General features: G+C 51.2%; 1 protein-coding gene across 1 annotated transcript in view; it reads right to left on the bottom strand.

Annotated features, from left to right (window-relative positions):
• Nucleotides 1-14,687, bottom strand: part of LOC147083979 (uncharacterized) — a 72,148-nt gene extending 57,461 nt beyond the window's left edge. Inside the window, exons 1-2 of the mRNA XM_085979992.1 lie at nt 14,467-14,687; nt 1,914-2,492 (exon numbers count right to left, since the gene is read on the bottom strand). Of these exons, the coding sequence (XP_085836118.1) occupies nt 1,914-2,434 (521 nt within the window). The 5' untranslated portion in view covers nt 2,435-2,492; nt 14,467-14,687. The remainder of the gene's footprint in view (nt 1-1,913; nt 2,493-14,466) is intronic.
• Between the last annotated feature and the right edge of the window lie 500 nt (nt 14,688-15,187).

Raw genomic sequence — 15,187 nt, 5'->3', positions numbered from 1 at the left:
TCTACACTGTCCCATCAAACACTCCCAGGGTAGATACAGCACGGGTTAGATACAGAGGAAGGGGCCGACGAGGTTGATGTGGACGTGGTTGAACCTTCTTTCTGGCATGGTGAACTCCTCGAGTGGGGCTTTGACATGTTGGTGGATTTTGGCACGCTGGCAAGCTATGCAGGATCTGGCCCAGACACGCACATCTTTGCGCAGGCCGCGCCAGACAAATCGGTTGGCCACCAGTCTAATGGACGCGCGGGTGCCGGGGTGTGAGAGGCCGTGGACGATGTCGAACACCCATTTTCGCCAGGACGCCGGGACTACGGGGCGCGGTTGCGCCAAGGAGGTGTCACATTTGACTGTGACGGCAGACGGACCGCAGGTGACGTCGGTCAGTCGCAGCCCTGGGAGGGTTGTGGGCGCGGAGAGCAGATCGGGGTCGGTGCGTTGCTCCGCTGCCAGTTGAGCATAGTCCACTGCCAGGTGGGCGCCGTGGACGGTGGGGCGGGATAGGCAGTCGGCCACCACGTTGTCTCGACCGGAGACGTGCCGGATGTCCGTGGTGAATTCGGACACCGCGGCAAGCTGGCGGGCAGGGGAATGGCTCCGTCCTGCGTGATGTGGTGGCCGAGGAATTCGATCCTGCTGAGGCCGAATTGGCACTTGGCTGGGCTGATGATGAGCCCGTGCTCACTGAGCCGCTGGAACAGGGTGCGGAGGTGCTCGATGTGTTCCTGCTTGGAGGAACTAGCTACCAGGATGTCATCCAGGTAGACAAAGAGGAACTTCAGGTCCCGGAGGACCGAGTCCATGAGCCGCTGGAAGGCCTGGGCCGCGTTTTTGAGGCCGAAGGGCATTCGGAGGAACTCAAATAGCCCAAAAGGGGTGATTATGGCCATCTTGGGAACGTCCGTGGGGTGGACTGACACCTGATGGTAACCGCGCACCAGGTCGACTTTGGAGAAGACTGAGCGGCCGGCCAGTCTAGCCGAGAAGTCTTGAATGTGCGGTATGGGGTACCGATCCGGCGTGGTGGCGTTGTTTAGCCGCCGGTAGTCCCCGCAGGGGCGCCATCCCCCGTCGGGTTTGGTGACGATGTGGAGTGGGGAGGCCCAGGGGCTGTTGGAGCGGCGGATGATGCCGAGGTGTTCCATTGTGGTGAACTCGGCCCGCGCGATCTCCAGCTTGGCCGGGTCCAGCCTGCGGGCGTGGGCATACACCGGTGGGCCTGTGGTGGGGATGAAGTGTTCTACCCCGTGCTTAGCAACCTTCGTGGAGAAGGTCGGGTTGGTGAGGGCTGGGAACTCAGCCAGGAGTGCTGAGTAGTCGTCCATTGAGCGGGCGCGGCACTGCCACGCCATTTCGGCGGGTTGGGGGGGGCCATGGCGCCCGGGACAGGTGACATGGTGTTCATGTCCACGAGGCGGCGCCGAGGCATGTCGACCAACAGGCCATGGGCGCACAGGAAATCCGCACCGAGGAGCGGGGAGAGCACCTTGGCGGTGATAAACTCCCAGTGGTAGCAGCGGCCTGCGAGGTCGATGGTGACGGTGCGGGTGCCGTACGTCTGGATGTTGGTGCCGTTGGTGGCAGCCAGCGCAGGGCCGCGGCCGCCTCACTGGATCTCGAGGGCGGACGCGGGGATGATGCTGCGCTGCGCGTCCGTGTCGCACAGGAAACGGTGTCCGGAGGCGCTGTCCGTAACGTACAGCAGCGCGCCTACTTGCCCCACGGCCATTGTGTAGGCCGGTGTGGGGGCGGTTGGAAACGTACAGGGATGGCTGCAGCGGCGTGCCCATGCGCCGAACCGGGTATGGAAGTAGCAGTAGCCCTGGGTCGGAGGGCTTGGGGGACGTGGGGGCCTGGGGGGCCTCGTGGCCGAGCTGTGTGGCCACGCGATAGAGAGTGGAGCGCGCGCTGACGCTGCGGAGGCCAGGTTGGGGGTGACGGCGTGGTTGGAGCTGGCGGACAGGAGCTTATCGGCTTCGTCGGCCAGGGCCTCGAGGTCCGTGAGGCTGGACGCCACGATCGCCGGGCGGATGCTGGGAGGTAGTTGGCGGATAAAGAGCGTGCGGAAGAGGGAGCCGGGCGGTTTCTCGTCAGTCAGAGCAAGCATGTGTGAGAGCAATTCTGACGGCGTGGAGTCACCGAGGCCCGGGAGGTCGAGGAGGTGGCAGTTGCGCACGAATTGGGAGGCTGTGAATTTTTTAAGGAGCGTGGCCTTGAGATGTGCGTACTTGCCTTCCTCCGGAGGGTTTTGTAGTGTTGTCCAGACTTTTGTGATTGTGGAGCTGCCCAGGGAGACGAGGAGGTAGTCGTACATCATTGCGTCGGCTGTGATGCTGCGGAGTCGGAATTGCGATTCGGCTTCAAGGAACCAGGCGGTGGCCAGGTTCTCCCAGAACTCCGGCAGCTTCACAGAAACTGCGTTTGTGTCAGCCATGGTTACGCTTAGGAGTCGTCCTGAGCGTCGGGGTCACCAATGTAGGAGTCTACGTATGCTGAACACAAAATGGAGTCAGAGACTACACAAAGTACAACTCTCTTTCATCAGTGCACAGCTTCGACTGCTCCTCCCCCGCTCTGGGCTTAACTATGTTGCAGATCGAGTTTCTTAAAGGTGTGATCCTTCTTAAAGGCATGACGCCTGATTTATAGTCTACGGACCAGAAAGCGGATTGTGTCCGTTCTGTGATCGGTACGCCACAATACAATCAAGCAGAGTCAACATGGTTTTATGAAAGGGAAATCGTGTTTGACAAATTTATTAGAATTCTTTGAGGAAAGGTTGAGTAGGTTGGGCCTCTACTCATTGGAATTCAGAAGAATGAAAGGCGATCTTATCGAAACATATAAGATTGTGAGGGGGCTTGATCGGGTGGATGCGGTGAGGATGTTTCCACTGATGGTTGAGACTAGAACTAGGGGGCATAATCTTAGAATAAGGGGCTGCCCTTTCAAAACTGAGATGAGGAGAAACTTCTTCACTCAGAGGGTAGTAAATCTATGGAATTTGCTACCTCAGATAGCTGTGGAAGCTGCGACATTAAATACATTTAAAACGGAGATAGACAGTTTCCTAACTGATAAGGGAATTAGGGGTTACGGGGAGTGGGCAGGAAACTGGACGTGAGTCTAGGTTCAGATCAGCCACGATCCTGTTGAATGGCGGAGCAGGCCCGAGGGGCCGTATGGCCTACTTCTGCTCCTACTTCTTATGTTCTTATGTTATGTAACGAGCAGGGTGGATAAAGGGGAACCAGTAGATGTAGTTTAGTCCGTTCTATTTCCCTCACTTCTGCTCTCACCCCTTCCCCTCCCTCCCAGAACCACGATAGGGTTCCCCTTGTGCTCACCTTTCACCCCACCAGCCTCCACATTCAATGGATCATCCTCCGCCATTTCCGCCACCTCCAGCGTGATCCCATCACCAAACGCATCTTCCCCTCACCTCCCCTTTCAGCATTCCGAAGGGACCGCTCCCTCTGCGACACCCTGGTCCACTCCTCTATCACCCCCAACACCCCTTCCCCTTCACCCGGCACCTTCCCGTGCAAGCGCAGGAGATGCAACACCTGCCCTTTTACCTCCCCCCTTCCCACTGTCCAGGGCCCCAAACACTCCTTCCAGGTGAAACAGCGATTTACTTGTACTTCTTGCAATTTAGTAAACTGTGTTCGCTGCTCACGATGCGGTCTCCTCTCAGAGTCATAACGGCACAGAAGGAGGCCATTCGGCCCATCGAGTCCGTGCCGGCTCTCTGTAGAGCAGTCCCATTCCCCCGCTCTATCCCCGTAGCCTTGCAAGTTTATTTTCCTCAAGTGCCTATCCAGTCTTGAAAACAGTCTCTGCTTCCACCACTTCCGTCGGCAGCAAGTTCCAGGTCCTCACCACTCGCTGCATAAAAAAGATTTTCCTCACGTCCCCCCTGTATCTCTTGCCCAAAACCTTAAATCTGTGTCCCCTAGTCCTTGTACCATCAACTAGTGGGAACAGCCTTTCCCCGTCCAGCCTATCCAAACCCGTCATAATCTTGTACACCTCTATCAAATCACCCCTCAACCTCCTTTGCTCTAATAAAAACAAATCCAGCTTCTCCAACCTGTCCTTGTAGCTAAGATCCCCCATCCCCGGAACCACTCTGGTAAATCTCCTCTGCACCCTCTCAAGGGCCTTCACATCCTTCCTAAAGTGTGGTGACCAGAACTGGACGCAATACTCCAGTTGTGGCCTAACCAGCGCTTTATAAAGGTTCAGCATAACTTCTCTACTTTTGTACTCAATGCCTCTATTTATGAAGCCCAAGATCCCATATGCTTTGCTAACCACTCTCTCAATATGTCCCGCCACCTTCAGGGACCTACGCACAGTAACTCCCAGGTCCCTCTGTCCCTGCACACTCTTTAAAACTGTGCCATTAAGTGTACATAGATACATAGATACATAGAAGATAGGAGCAGGAGTAGGCCATTCGGCCCTTCGTGCCTGCTCCGCCATTTAATGAGATCATGGCTGATCCTTTAATTCAGTATCCCGTCCCCGCCTTCTCTCCGTAACCCTTAACCCCTTTTGCCCGTAGAAATATATCTAATTCCCTCTTAAATATATTTAATGAGCTGGCGTACACTGCCCTCTGTGGCAATGAGTTCCACAGGTTCACCACTCTCTGAGTGAAGAAATTCCCCCTCATCTCTGTCCTAAATGGTTTAGCCCTTATCCTTAAATTATGTCCTCTAGTTCTGTTCTCACCCGCCAAGGGAAACATTCCTTCTGCATCCAGTCTGTCTAGACCTGTCAGAATTTTATACACTTCTATGAGGTCCCCTCTCAATCTTCTAAACTCCAGTGTGTACATCCCTAAACTACATAGTCTCTCCTCATAGGTCATTCCCGCCATTCCTGGTATCAGCCTGGTGAATCGCCGCTGCACCCCCTCCATGGCAAGAACATCCTTCCTCAGATGAGGCGACCAAAACTGTACACAGTACTCGAGGTGTGGTCTCACCAGTGCCCTGTACAGCTGCAGCAAGGTATCCCTGTTCCTGTATTCTAACCCTTTTGCTATGAAGGCCAGCATACCGTTTGCCTTCTTGACCGCCTGTTGCACCTGCATGCTCGCCTTCAGTGACTGGTGTACAAGAACACCCAGGTCTCTCTGTACTTCCCCCTCTCCCAATCTATTGCCATTTAAATAATAATTTGCCCTCCCGTTCCTGCACCCAAGGTGGATAACTTCGCACTTGTCCACATTATAGTGCATCTGCCATTTATCCGCCCAATCGCCCAGTCTGTCCAAATCGCTCTGGAGCTTCCTGGTCTCTTCCTCTGAGCCCACCCCACCTCCTAGTTTAGTGTCGTCTGCAAATTTGGAAATGCTGCATCCGACTCCCTGATCCAGGTCATTAATGTAAATTGTGAACAGCTGGGGGCCCAGGACAGATCCCTGTGGTACCCCACTTGTTACTGCCTGCCATTCAGAAAATGAGCCGTTTATTCCAACTCTCTGTTTTCTATCTGACAGCCAGTTCCCTATCCACGCCAAAACTTTCCCCTTTATCCCATGAGCCTCAATTTTCCATGCTAATCTTTTATGTGGGACCTTATCGAAGGCCTTTTGGAAGTCCAGGTACACCACATCTACTGGCTCTCCCCCATCTATTCTACCAGTTACTCCCTCAAAAAATTCCAATAGATTAGTCAAGCACGATTTACCCTTTGTAAATCCATGTTGACTCTGTCCTATCCTGTCCCCATTTGCTAAGTGCTCCGCTATTTCATCCTTAATGATGGACTCCAGCATTTTGCCCACAACTGATGTAAGGCTTACAGGTCTGTAATTACCTGCTTTTTCCCTACCCCCCTTTTTGAATAGTGGGGTAACGTTAGCTACCCTCCAATCCATCGGCACTGTTCCCGAGTCTAATGAATTCTGAAAAATCATCCTTAGTGCATCCGCTATCTCTAGGGCCACCTCCTTCAGTACCCTAGGATGCATGTTATCAGGCCCTGGGGATTTGTCCACCTTCAATCCCTTTAGCTTCCTTAACACCATATCCTTAGAGATATTGATTTGCGTCAGTTCCTCCTTTGCCAATGTCCCTATTTTTCCCGATATCCCAGGGAGGTTTTTTGTGTCTTCCTTCGTAAAGACTGACCCAAAGTATGCATTTAGTTGATCTGCCATTTCCTTATTTCCCATTATATATTCCCCCGTATCTGACTGCAATGGACCAACTTTGGTTTTCACCAGTCTTTTCCTTTTGATATATTTATAAAAGCTTTTGGAGTTAGTTTTTATATTTTCCGCCAGCTTGTTTTCGTAAGCTATTTTGCCCCTCTTGATCATGCCCTTTGCCCTCCTTTGCTCTATCTTAAACTGTTCCCAATCTTCCGCTCTGGCGCTTTTTTTGGCTATTTTATACGCCCTATCTTTGGATTTTATGCTGTCTCTAATTTCCCCTGTTATCCACGGTTGAGTCACCTTTTTAGATTTCCTTTTATGCCAGATTGGTATAAACAATTTTTGCAATTTTGTCATTCTATCTTTAAATGTTTGCCATTGTTTATCTACCTCCAGTCCTCTCAGGAACGTTGTCCAATCAGACCTACTCAGTTCCCGTCTCATGGCATCATAATTCCCCTTGTTTAAATTCAGGACCTTAGTCTCTGAGTCAATTTCTTCGCTCTCCATTTCGAGTGAGAAATCGATCATGTTATGATCGCTCTGACCCAAGGGTCCCCGTACAACAAGATTACTGATTAGTCCCTTCTCATTGCACAGTACCCAGTCCAATATAGCCTGTTCCCGAGTTGGTTCCTCGACATATTGATCCAGATAACCATCCCTTAAACACTCAAGGAATTCCTCCTCCTCATTATTTTTACTGATTAGGCTAGTCCAATCTATATGTAAGTTAAAGTCACCTATGATGACAGCTGTGCTCTTATTGCACGCTTCTCTAATTTCCCTCGTGATGCCCTCCCTAACCTCTATTTTACTATTTGGAGGCCTATATACCACTCCTATTAATGTTTTTCGCCCCTCGCTATTTCTTAGCTCCACCCATATAGATTCTGTATTAACTGAGTTAATATCCTTCCTTTCAATTGCATTTATCCCCTCTTTTACTAGCAATGCTACCCCTCCTCCCTTTCTTTTTTGTCGATCCTTCCTAAATACTGAATACCCCTGTATGTTAAGCTCCCAGCCCTGCTCACCCTGCAACCATGTTTCCGTAATCCCAATTAGATCATAATTATTAACCTCTATTTCACAGCTAATGTATATTGCCTCTCCCTGTTCCTTCTGCCAAAATGCATCACCTCACACTTCTCTGTATTAAATTCCATCTGCCACTTGTCTGCCCATTCTATTAGCCTTTCTATGTCCTGTTGCAGTCGACTGGTACCATCCTCACTGTTTGCCACACCCCCAAGTTTGGTGTCATTGGCATATTTCGAAATTCTACTCTGTATTCCAATATTCAGGTCATTTTTATATATATCAAAAAAAGCAGTGGCCCCAGCACTGACCCTTGGGGAACACCACTGTCTACCATCCTCCAGTCTGAAAAACAGCCATTTACCACAACTTGCTGTTTTCTGTCCTTAAGCCAATTCCTTATCCAAGCTGCCACTGACCCACCTATTCCATGAGCCTCAATTTTGTTACCCAGCCTTCTATGTGGTACTTTGTCAAACGCCTTCCTAAAATCCATGTGGACAACATCCATTGCATTCCCTTCATCAATCCTCCCTGTTACTTCATCAAAAAATTCAATTAGATTAGTCTGTCACTTTAATTCTCCTCTACATTGGGGAGACCAACCGCAGATTGGGCGACCGCTTTGCAGATCACCTCCGTTCAGTCGGTAAGGGTGACCCCGAGCTTCCGGTCGCCTGTCACTAATTCTCCGCTCCACTCCCACTCTGACCTCTCTGTCCTCGGCCTCTTCCACTGTTCCAATGAAGCTCAATGTAAGCTCGAGGAACAGCACCTCATCTTTCGATTAGGCACTTTACAGCTTTCTGGGCTCAACATCGAGTTCAACAATTTCAGACCATAACCTCGGCCCCGATCTCTTTCTTTCATTTTTTGTCTCTCTCACATGGCAGCTGCCATTTCCGTTTACACTTCATCTAGTGTCATCTTTTGTTTCTTAACTTGTCCCATTAAGGAAGTGATAGCAGGGCATTTAGAAAATCATAATATAGTCAAGCAGAGTCAGCATGGTTTTATGAAAGGGAAATCATGTTTGACAAATTTGTTAGAGTTCTTTGAGGATGTAACGAGGGTGGATAAAGGGGAACCAGTGGATGTGGTGTATTTGGATTTCCGGAAGGCATTTGAGAAGGTAAACATAGAAGATAGGAGCAGGAGTCGGCCATTCGGCCCCTCGAGCCTGCTCCGCCATTCAATGCGATCATGGCTGATCATCCAAATTCAGTACCCTGTCCCTGCCTTCTCCCCATATCCCTTGATCCCTTTAGCCTTAAGAAATATATCTAAGTCCTTCTTGAATATATTTAATGAATTGGCCTCCACTGCCTTCTGTGGTAGAGAATTCCACAGGTTCACCACTCTCTCGGTGAAGAAATTCCTCCTCATTTCTGTCCTAAATGGCTTACCCCTTATCCTTAAGACTGTGACCCCTGGTTCTGGACTCCCCGACCATCGGGAACATCCTTCCTCAAATAAGGCGACCAAAACTGCACACAATACTCAAGATGTGGTCTCACCAAGGCCCTGTACTACTGCAGCAAGACATCCTTGTTCCTGTACTCAAACCCCCTCGCTATGAAGGCCAACATGCCATTTGCCTTCTTAACCGCCTGCTGCACCTGCATGCTTACCTTCAGCGACTGGTGCACAAGAACACCCAGGTCTCGTTGCACTTCCCCTTCTCCCAATCTATTGCCATTCAGATAATAATCTGCCTTTCTGTTTTTGCCACCAAAGTGGATAACCTCGCATTTATCCACGTTATATTGCATCTGCCATGCTTTTGCCCAATCACCCAACCTGTCCAAATCATCCTGGAGTTTCTCAGCATCCTCCTCACAGCACACACGCCCACCCAGCTTTGTGTCGTCTGCAAACTTGGAGATATTACATCTAGTTCCCTTGTCTAGATCATTAATATATATTGTGAATAGCTGGGGCCCAAGGACCAATCCCTGCGATACCCCACTAGTCACTGCCTGCCACTCGGAAAAAGACCCGCTTATTCCAACTCTTTGCTTTCTGTCCGCCAACCAGTTCTCTATCCAAGTCAATACCTTGCCCCCAATCCCACGTGCCTTAACTTTACACGCTAATCTCTTATGCGGGACCTTATCGAAAGCCTTCTGAAAGTCCAAATACACCACATCCACTGGTTCTCCCTTATCTATTTTACCAGTTACATCCTCAAAAAAAAGGTGCCACATAAAAGGTTACTGCACAAGGTAAGAGCTCACAAGGTTGGGGTTAATACATTAGCATGGATAGAGGATTGGCTAACTTACAGAAAACAGAGAGTCGGGATAAATGGGTCATTTTCAGGTTGGCAAACTGTAACTAGTGGGGTGCCACAGGGATCAGTGCCGGGGCCTCAACTATTTACAATCTATATCAATGACTTGGATGAAGGGACCGAGTGCACTGTAGCCAAATTTGCTAACAATACAAAGATAGGTGGGAAAGTAAGTTGTGAGGAGGACACAGAGTCTGCAAAGGGATATCGATCGGTTAAGTGAGTGGGCAAAACATTGGCAGATGGAGTATAATGTGGGAAAATGTGAGGTTATCCACTTTGGTAGGAAAAATAGGAAAGCAAATTGTTATTAAATGGAGAGAGACTACAGAACGCTGCGGTACAGAGGGATCTGGGGGTCCTCGTACATGAAACACAAACAGTTAACATGCAGGTACAGCAAGTAATTAGGAAGGGAAATGGAACGTTGGCCTTTATTGCCAGGGGGGGTATTAAAAGTAGGGAAGTCCTGCTACAACTGTACAGGGCGTTGGTGAGACCACACCTGGAGTACTGCGTACAGTTTTGGTCTCCTTATTTAAGGAGGGATATACTTACATTGGAGGCAGTTCAGAGAAGGTTCACGAGGTTGATTCCTGGGGTGAAGGGGTTGTCTTATGAGGAAAGGTTGGGCAGGTTGGGCCGATACTCACTGGGGTTTAGAAGAATGAGAGGTGATCTTATTGAAACATAAGATTCTGAGGGGGCTCGACAGGGTGGATGCTGAGAGGATGTTTCCCCTCGTGGGGGAATCTAGAACTCGGGGCATAGTTTCAGAATAAGGGGACGCCCATTTAAGACGGAGATGAGGAGGAATTTCTTCTCAGAGGGTCGTGAATCTTTGGAATTCTCTGCCCCAGAGAGCTGTGGAGGCGGAGTCACTGAATATATTCAAGGCCGAGACAGACAGATGTTTGAACTACAGGGGGGTCGAGGGTCATGGGGAACAGGCAGAAAAGTGGAGGTGAGGCCAAGATCAGATCAGCCATGATCTTATTGAATGGTGGAGCACGGGTTAGATACAGAGTAAAGCTCCCTCTACACTGTCCCATCAAACACTCCCAGGGTGGCTACAGCACGGGTTAGATACAGAGTAAAGCTCCCTCTACACTGTCCCATCAAACACTCCCAGGGCAGGTACAGCACAGGTTAGATACAGAGTAAAGCTCCCTCTACACTGTCCCATCAAACACTCCCAGGGCAGGTACAGCACGGGTTAGATACAGAGTAAAGCTCCCTCTACACTGTCCCATCAAACACTTCCAGGGCAGGTACAGCACGGGTTAGATACAGAGTAAAGCTCCCTCTACACTGTCCCATCAAACACTCCCAGGGCAGGTACAGCACGGGTTAGATACAGAGTAAAGCTCCCTCTACACTGTCCCATCAAACACTCCCAGGGCAGGTACAGCACGGGTTAGATACAGAGTAAAGCTCCCTCTACACTGTCCCATCAAACACTTCCAGGGCAGGTACAGCACGGGTTAGATACAGAGTAAAGCTCCCTCTACACTGTCCCATCAAACACTCCCAGGGCAGGTACAGCACGGGTTAGATACAGAGTAAAGCTCCCTCTACACTGTCCCATCAAACACTCCCAGGGCAGGTACAGCACGGGATAGGTACAGAGTAAAGCTCCCTCTACACTGTCCCATCAAACACTCCCAGGGCAGGTACAGCACGGGTTAGATACAGAGTAAAGCTTCCTCCACACTGTCCAATCAAATACTCCCAGGGCAGGTACAGCACGGGTTAGATACAGAGTAAAGCTCCCTCCACACTGTCCCATCAAACACTCCCAGGGCAGGTACAGCACGGGTTAGATACAGAGTAAAGCTCCCTCTGCACTGTCCCATCAAACACTCCCAGGGCAGGTACAGCACGGGGTTAGATACAGAGTAAAGCTCCCTCTGCACTGTCCCATCAAACACTCTCAGGGCAGGTACAGCACGGGTTAGATACAGAGTAAAGCTCCCGCTACACTGTCCCATCAAACACTCCCAGGGCAGGTACGGCACGGGTTAGACACAGCGTAAAGCACCCTCTGCACTATCCCATCAAACACTCCCAAAGCAGGTACAGCACGGGTTAGATACAGAGTAAAGCTCCCTCTACACTGTCCCATCAAACACTCCCAGGGCGGCTACAGCACGGGTTAGATACAGGGTAAAGCTCCCACTACACTGTCCCATCAAACACTCCCAGGGCAGGTACAGCACGGGGTTAGATACAGAGTAAAGCTCCCTCTACACTGTCCCAGCAAACAATCCTAGGGCAGTTACAGCACGGGTTAGATACAGAGTAAAGCTCCCTCTACACTATCCCATCAAACAATCCTAGGGCAGTTACAGCACGGGTTAGATACAGAGTAAAGCTCCCTCTACACTGTCCCATCAAACACTCCCAGGGCAGGTACAGCACGGGTTAGATACACAATAAATCTCCCTCTACACGGTCCCATCAAACACTCCCAGGGCAGTTACAGCATGAGTTAGATACAAAGTAATGCTCCCTCTACACTGTCCCATCAGACACTCCCAGGGCAGGTACAGCACGGGTTAGATACAGAGTGTCAGACGTGGCTCAGGTGGCAGCACTCTCCCCTCTGAGTCAGAAGGTTGTGGGTTGAAGTCCCACTCCAGAGACTCGAGTCTAAAACTCTGTGCTGCCCCTGCAGTGCAGTGCTGAGGGAGTAAAGCCCAGTGCAGAGTAAAGTTCCCTCTGCACTGCTCCACTAACAGGCCTGAGCCCCAAACTCAGAAGAGCGCCCTCTGCTGCATTCCACTTGTCTCAGCAGTGGGAGAAGCGGGTGGCGGAGGTCCCGCCCCTCGGACACTCCGATTGGTTGGAGGACCCGCTGCCATCTCAGTGCTCCGAGCTCCGCCCACTCTCTCCCTATTGGTCGGAGCTCCCGTCAGTCACCGCCGTGGAGTTGATGACGTGCCCCAGTCCGGCTCCCTGCAGAAGACAAGGGGCTGCGGCCGCTCAATCCGGTCCGCTCGGTGCCGGGAGGGTGCGGTTTGTATTTTCTTTTTATTCATCTCCCCGCCCGCGCTTCTCTCTGCTGTATAAAAAAAACCCTGATAAAACTCACTTTCCGCCGGTGACCCCGGGCCTTCCCCAGAATGCGAGGCCCTGCGCAGGCGCGGTAGCGACTCATCCTCGGGAGCGGGGCCCAGCGGCGCATGCGGAGTAGGGGGAGGGGGCGGGGTCTGTTCAGAGCCCGCGCTCACCTTGGAGCGGCGCATGCGGAGTCGGGGGAGGGGGAGGGGGGGGGCCTGTTCAGAGCCCGCGCTCACCTTGGAGCGGCGCATGCGGAGTAGGGGAGGGGGCGGGGCCTGTTCAGAGCTCACATCCAACAATGAGAACAACAACAACTTGTATTTCTATAGCGCCTTTAACGTAGGAAAACATCCCAAGGCGCTGCACAGGAGTATTGTAAGACATTGAAAAATGTGACCCCGAGCCACAAGGAGAAATGAGGGCAGATGGCCAAAAGCTTGGTCACAGAGGTGGGTTTTAAGGAGCGTCTCGGCAGGAATGATGTATGAGGAGAGATTGGGTCGATTGGGCTTATACATAGTCATAGAGTTATACAGCACGGATAGAGGCCCTTTGGCCCATCGTGTCCGCGCCGGCCATCAAGCCCTGTCTAATCTAATCCCATATTCCAGCATTTGGTCCGTAGCCTTGTATGCTGTGGCATTTCAAGTGCTCATCCAAATGCTTCTTAAATGTTGTGAGGGTTCCTGCCTCCACAACCCTTTCAGGCAGTGAGTTCCAGACTCCAACCACCCTCTGGGTGAAAAAGTTCTTTCTCAAATCCCCTCTAAACCTCCCGCCCTTTACCTTGAATCTATGCCCCCTAGTTATTGACCCCTCTACTAAGGGAAAAAGCTCCTCAGCATCCATCCTATCTATGCCCCTCATAATTTTGTACACCTCAATCATGTCCCCCCTCAGCCTCCTCTGCTCCAAGGAAAACAAACCCAATCTGCCCAGTCTCTCTTCATAGCTGAAGCGCTCCAGCCCTGGTAACATCCTGGTGAACCTCCTCTGCACCCTCTCCAACGCGATCACATCCTTCCTGTAGTGTGGCGACCAGAACTGCACACAGTATTCCAGCTGGAGTTTAGAAGAATGAGAGGGAATCTCATTGAAACTTATAAAATTCTAACAGGACTAGATGCAGGAAGGATGTTCCCGATGGTTGGGGAGTCCAGAACCAGGGGTCACAGTCTAAGGATAAGGGGTAAGCCATTTAGGACAGAGATGAGGAGGAATTTCTTCACCCAGAGAGTGGTTAAACTGTGGAATTCTCTACCACACAAGGCAGTTGAGGCCAGTTCATTAAATATATTTAAGAAGGAGTTAGATATATTTCTTAAGGCTAAAGGGATATGGGGAGAAGACAGGGACAGGGTACTGAATTTGGATGATCAGCCATGATCGCATTGAATGGCGGAGCAGGCTCGAGGGGCCGAATGGCCTACTCCTGCTCCTATCTTCTATGTTTCTAGAACCAGGGGTCACAGTTTTACATCTCCACCTTTCCCAGCCCAGGGGCAGTGAAGCTGATTTTCAGGCCCCAGCTGCTGCACAGGTTGGTTGAAAGGATCAGCAATAATGGCGGCTGCAATCCCCACAAGCCCCCGCGCTCCAGCAAGCGGTCTGGCCGCCGCGCTGAGTTGTGGCTGACCCCGCGCATGCGCCCCATGGCCCCGCCCTCTCCTGCTCCACAGGCGCCGGGCCCGCACCGCGCATGCTCAGCACACACCCTGGACCACTGTCAATCATCCTCCCCCGCGCCTGCGCACTGGGCCCAAGCTCCAGGCTGCCGCGCGGGGCTTTCTTTGTAAAGTCGGTGTTGGTGAAGAGCTGCAATCAGTGAGGGAAAGTGAGTTTTCCCCCAGATCCGATTGAGATCAGAGGAGGGGAGAGAATAAAGGGGAATCCAAACCTGAGAGTCCGCGGATCCGGGCCCCGAGCGGAGCTGCTTCAATTTGGCGGAGCGCGCTCCAGGGACACGTGACCCGGGCCCAGGGCTTGATTGACGGGAACTTCTGACCAATAGGGAGCGAGCGGGGTGGGGCTGGAGGAGCGAGCCGGCGCCCCGCGCGCCCACCCCGCTCTTCGCCCAACCAGTCACGTCAAGACGTCGCCGTCGTACAATGATAGACGTGAGCTCTCCACCAATGAGCGAGGGGAGGCTGAGCCTGGAGGACTGACCGAGGTGCGTTGGTCCTCCAACCAATCGCGGCGAAGGAGGAGGCGGGACCTGGAACCGGCTGATTGGACGGATCGGCCCGCCGCCATGTTGTAAAGTGGCTCAGGATCTGTGAGCCCGGAAAAGTTTATTTTTAATGTTCCTTTCACATTTTACAGCTCAAACTAATTTTGTTTTGCAGAAGATACTTTTTATTAAGTAAAAGAAGTTCGCTTTTAAATTGATGAAATAACAAACCCTGTGGAACAAATACTTGTGAGTAAAAATATTTCTTCTCCCTGAATTCATTTTCTTAATATTAATTTTCAGCATTTTTAATTATTAATTTCAAGCACTTTAAGAGAAATATGGGAGTGGTGGGGGTTCTCTTAAAGGGACAGGCGCTCTCTTCTATATGATTTTCATTAAAGGGACCGCGTCCCCGTGGATGACTGATTTTAAAGGGACAGCGTCT

Source organism: Somniosus microcephalus, unplaced genomic scaffold (genome assembly GCF_052327205.1).
Source record: "Somniosus microcephalus isolate GS21.2 unplaced genomic scaffold, FLI_Smic_1.0 scaffold10, whole genome shotgun sequence".
Taxonomy (NCBI): Eukaryota; Metazoa; Chordata; class Chondrichthyes; order Squaliformes; family Somniosidae; genus Somniosus; species Somniosus microcephalus.
This window is presented reverse-complemented; position numbering and strand designations above follow the sequence as displayed.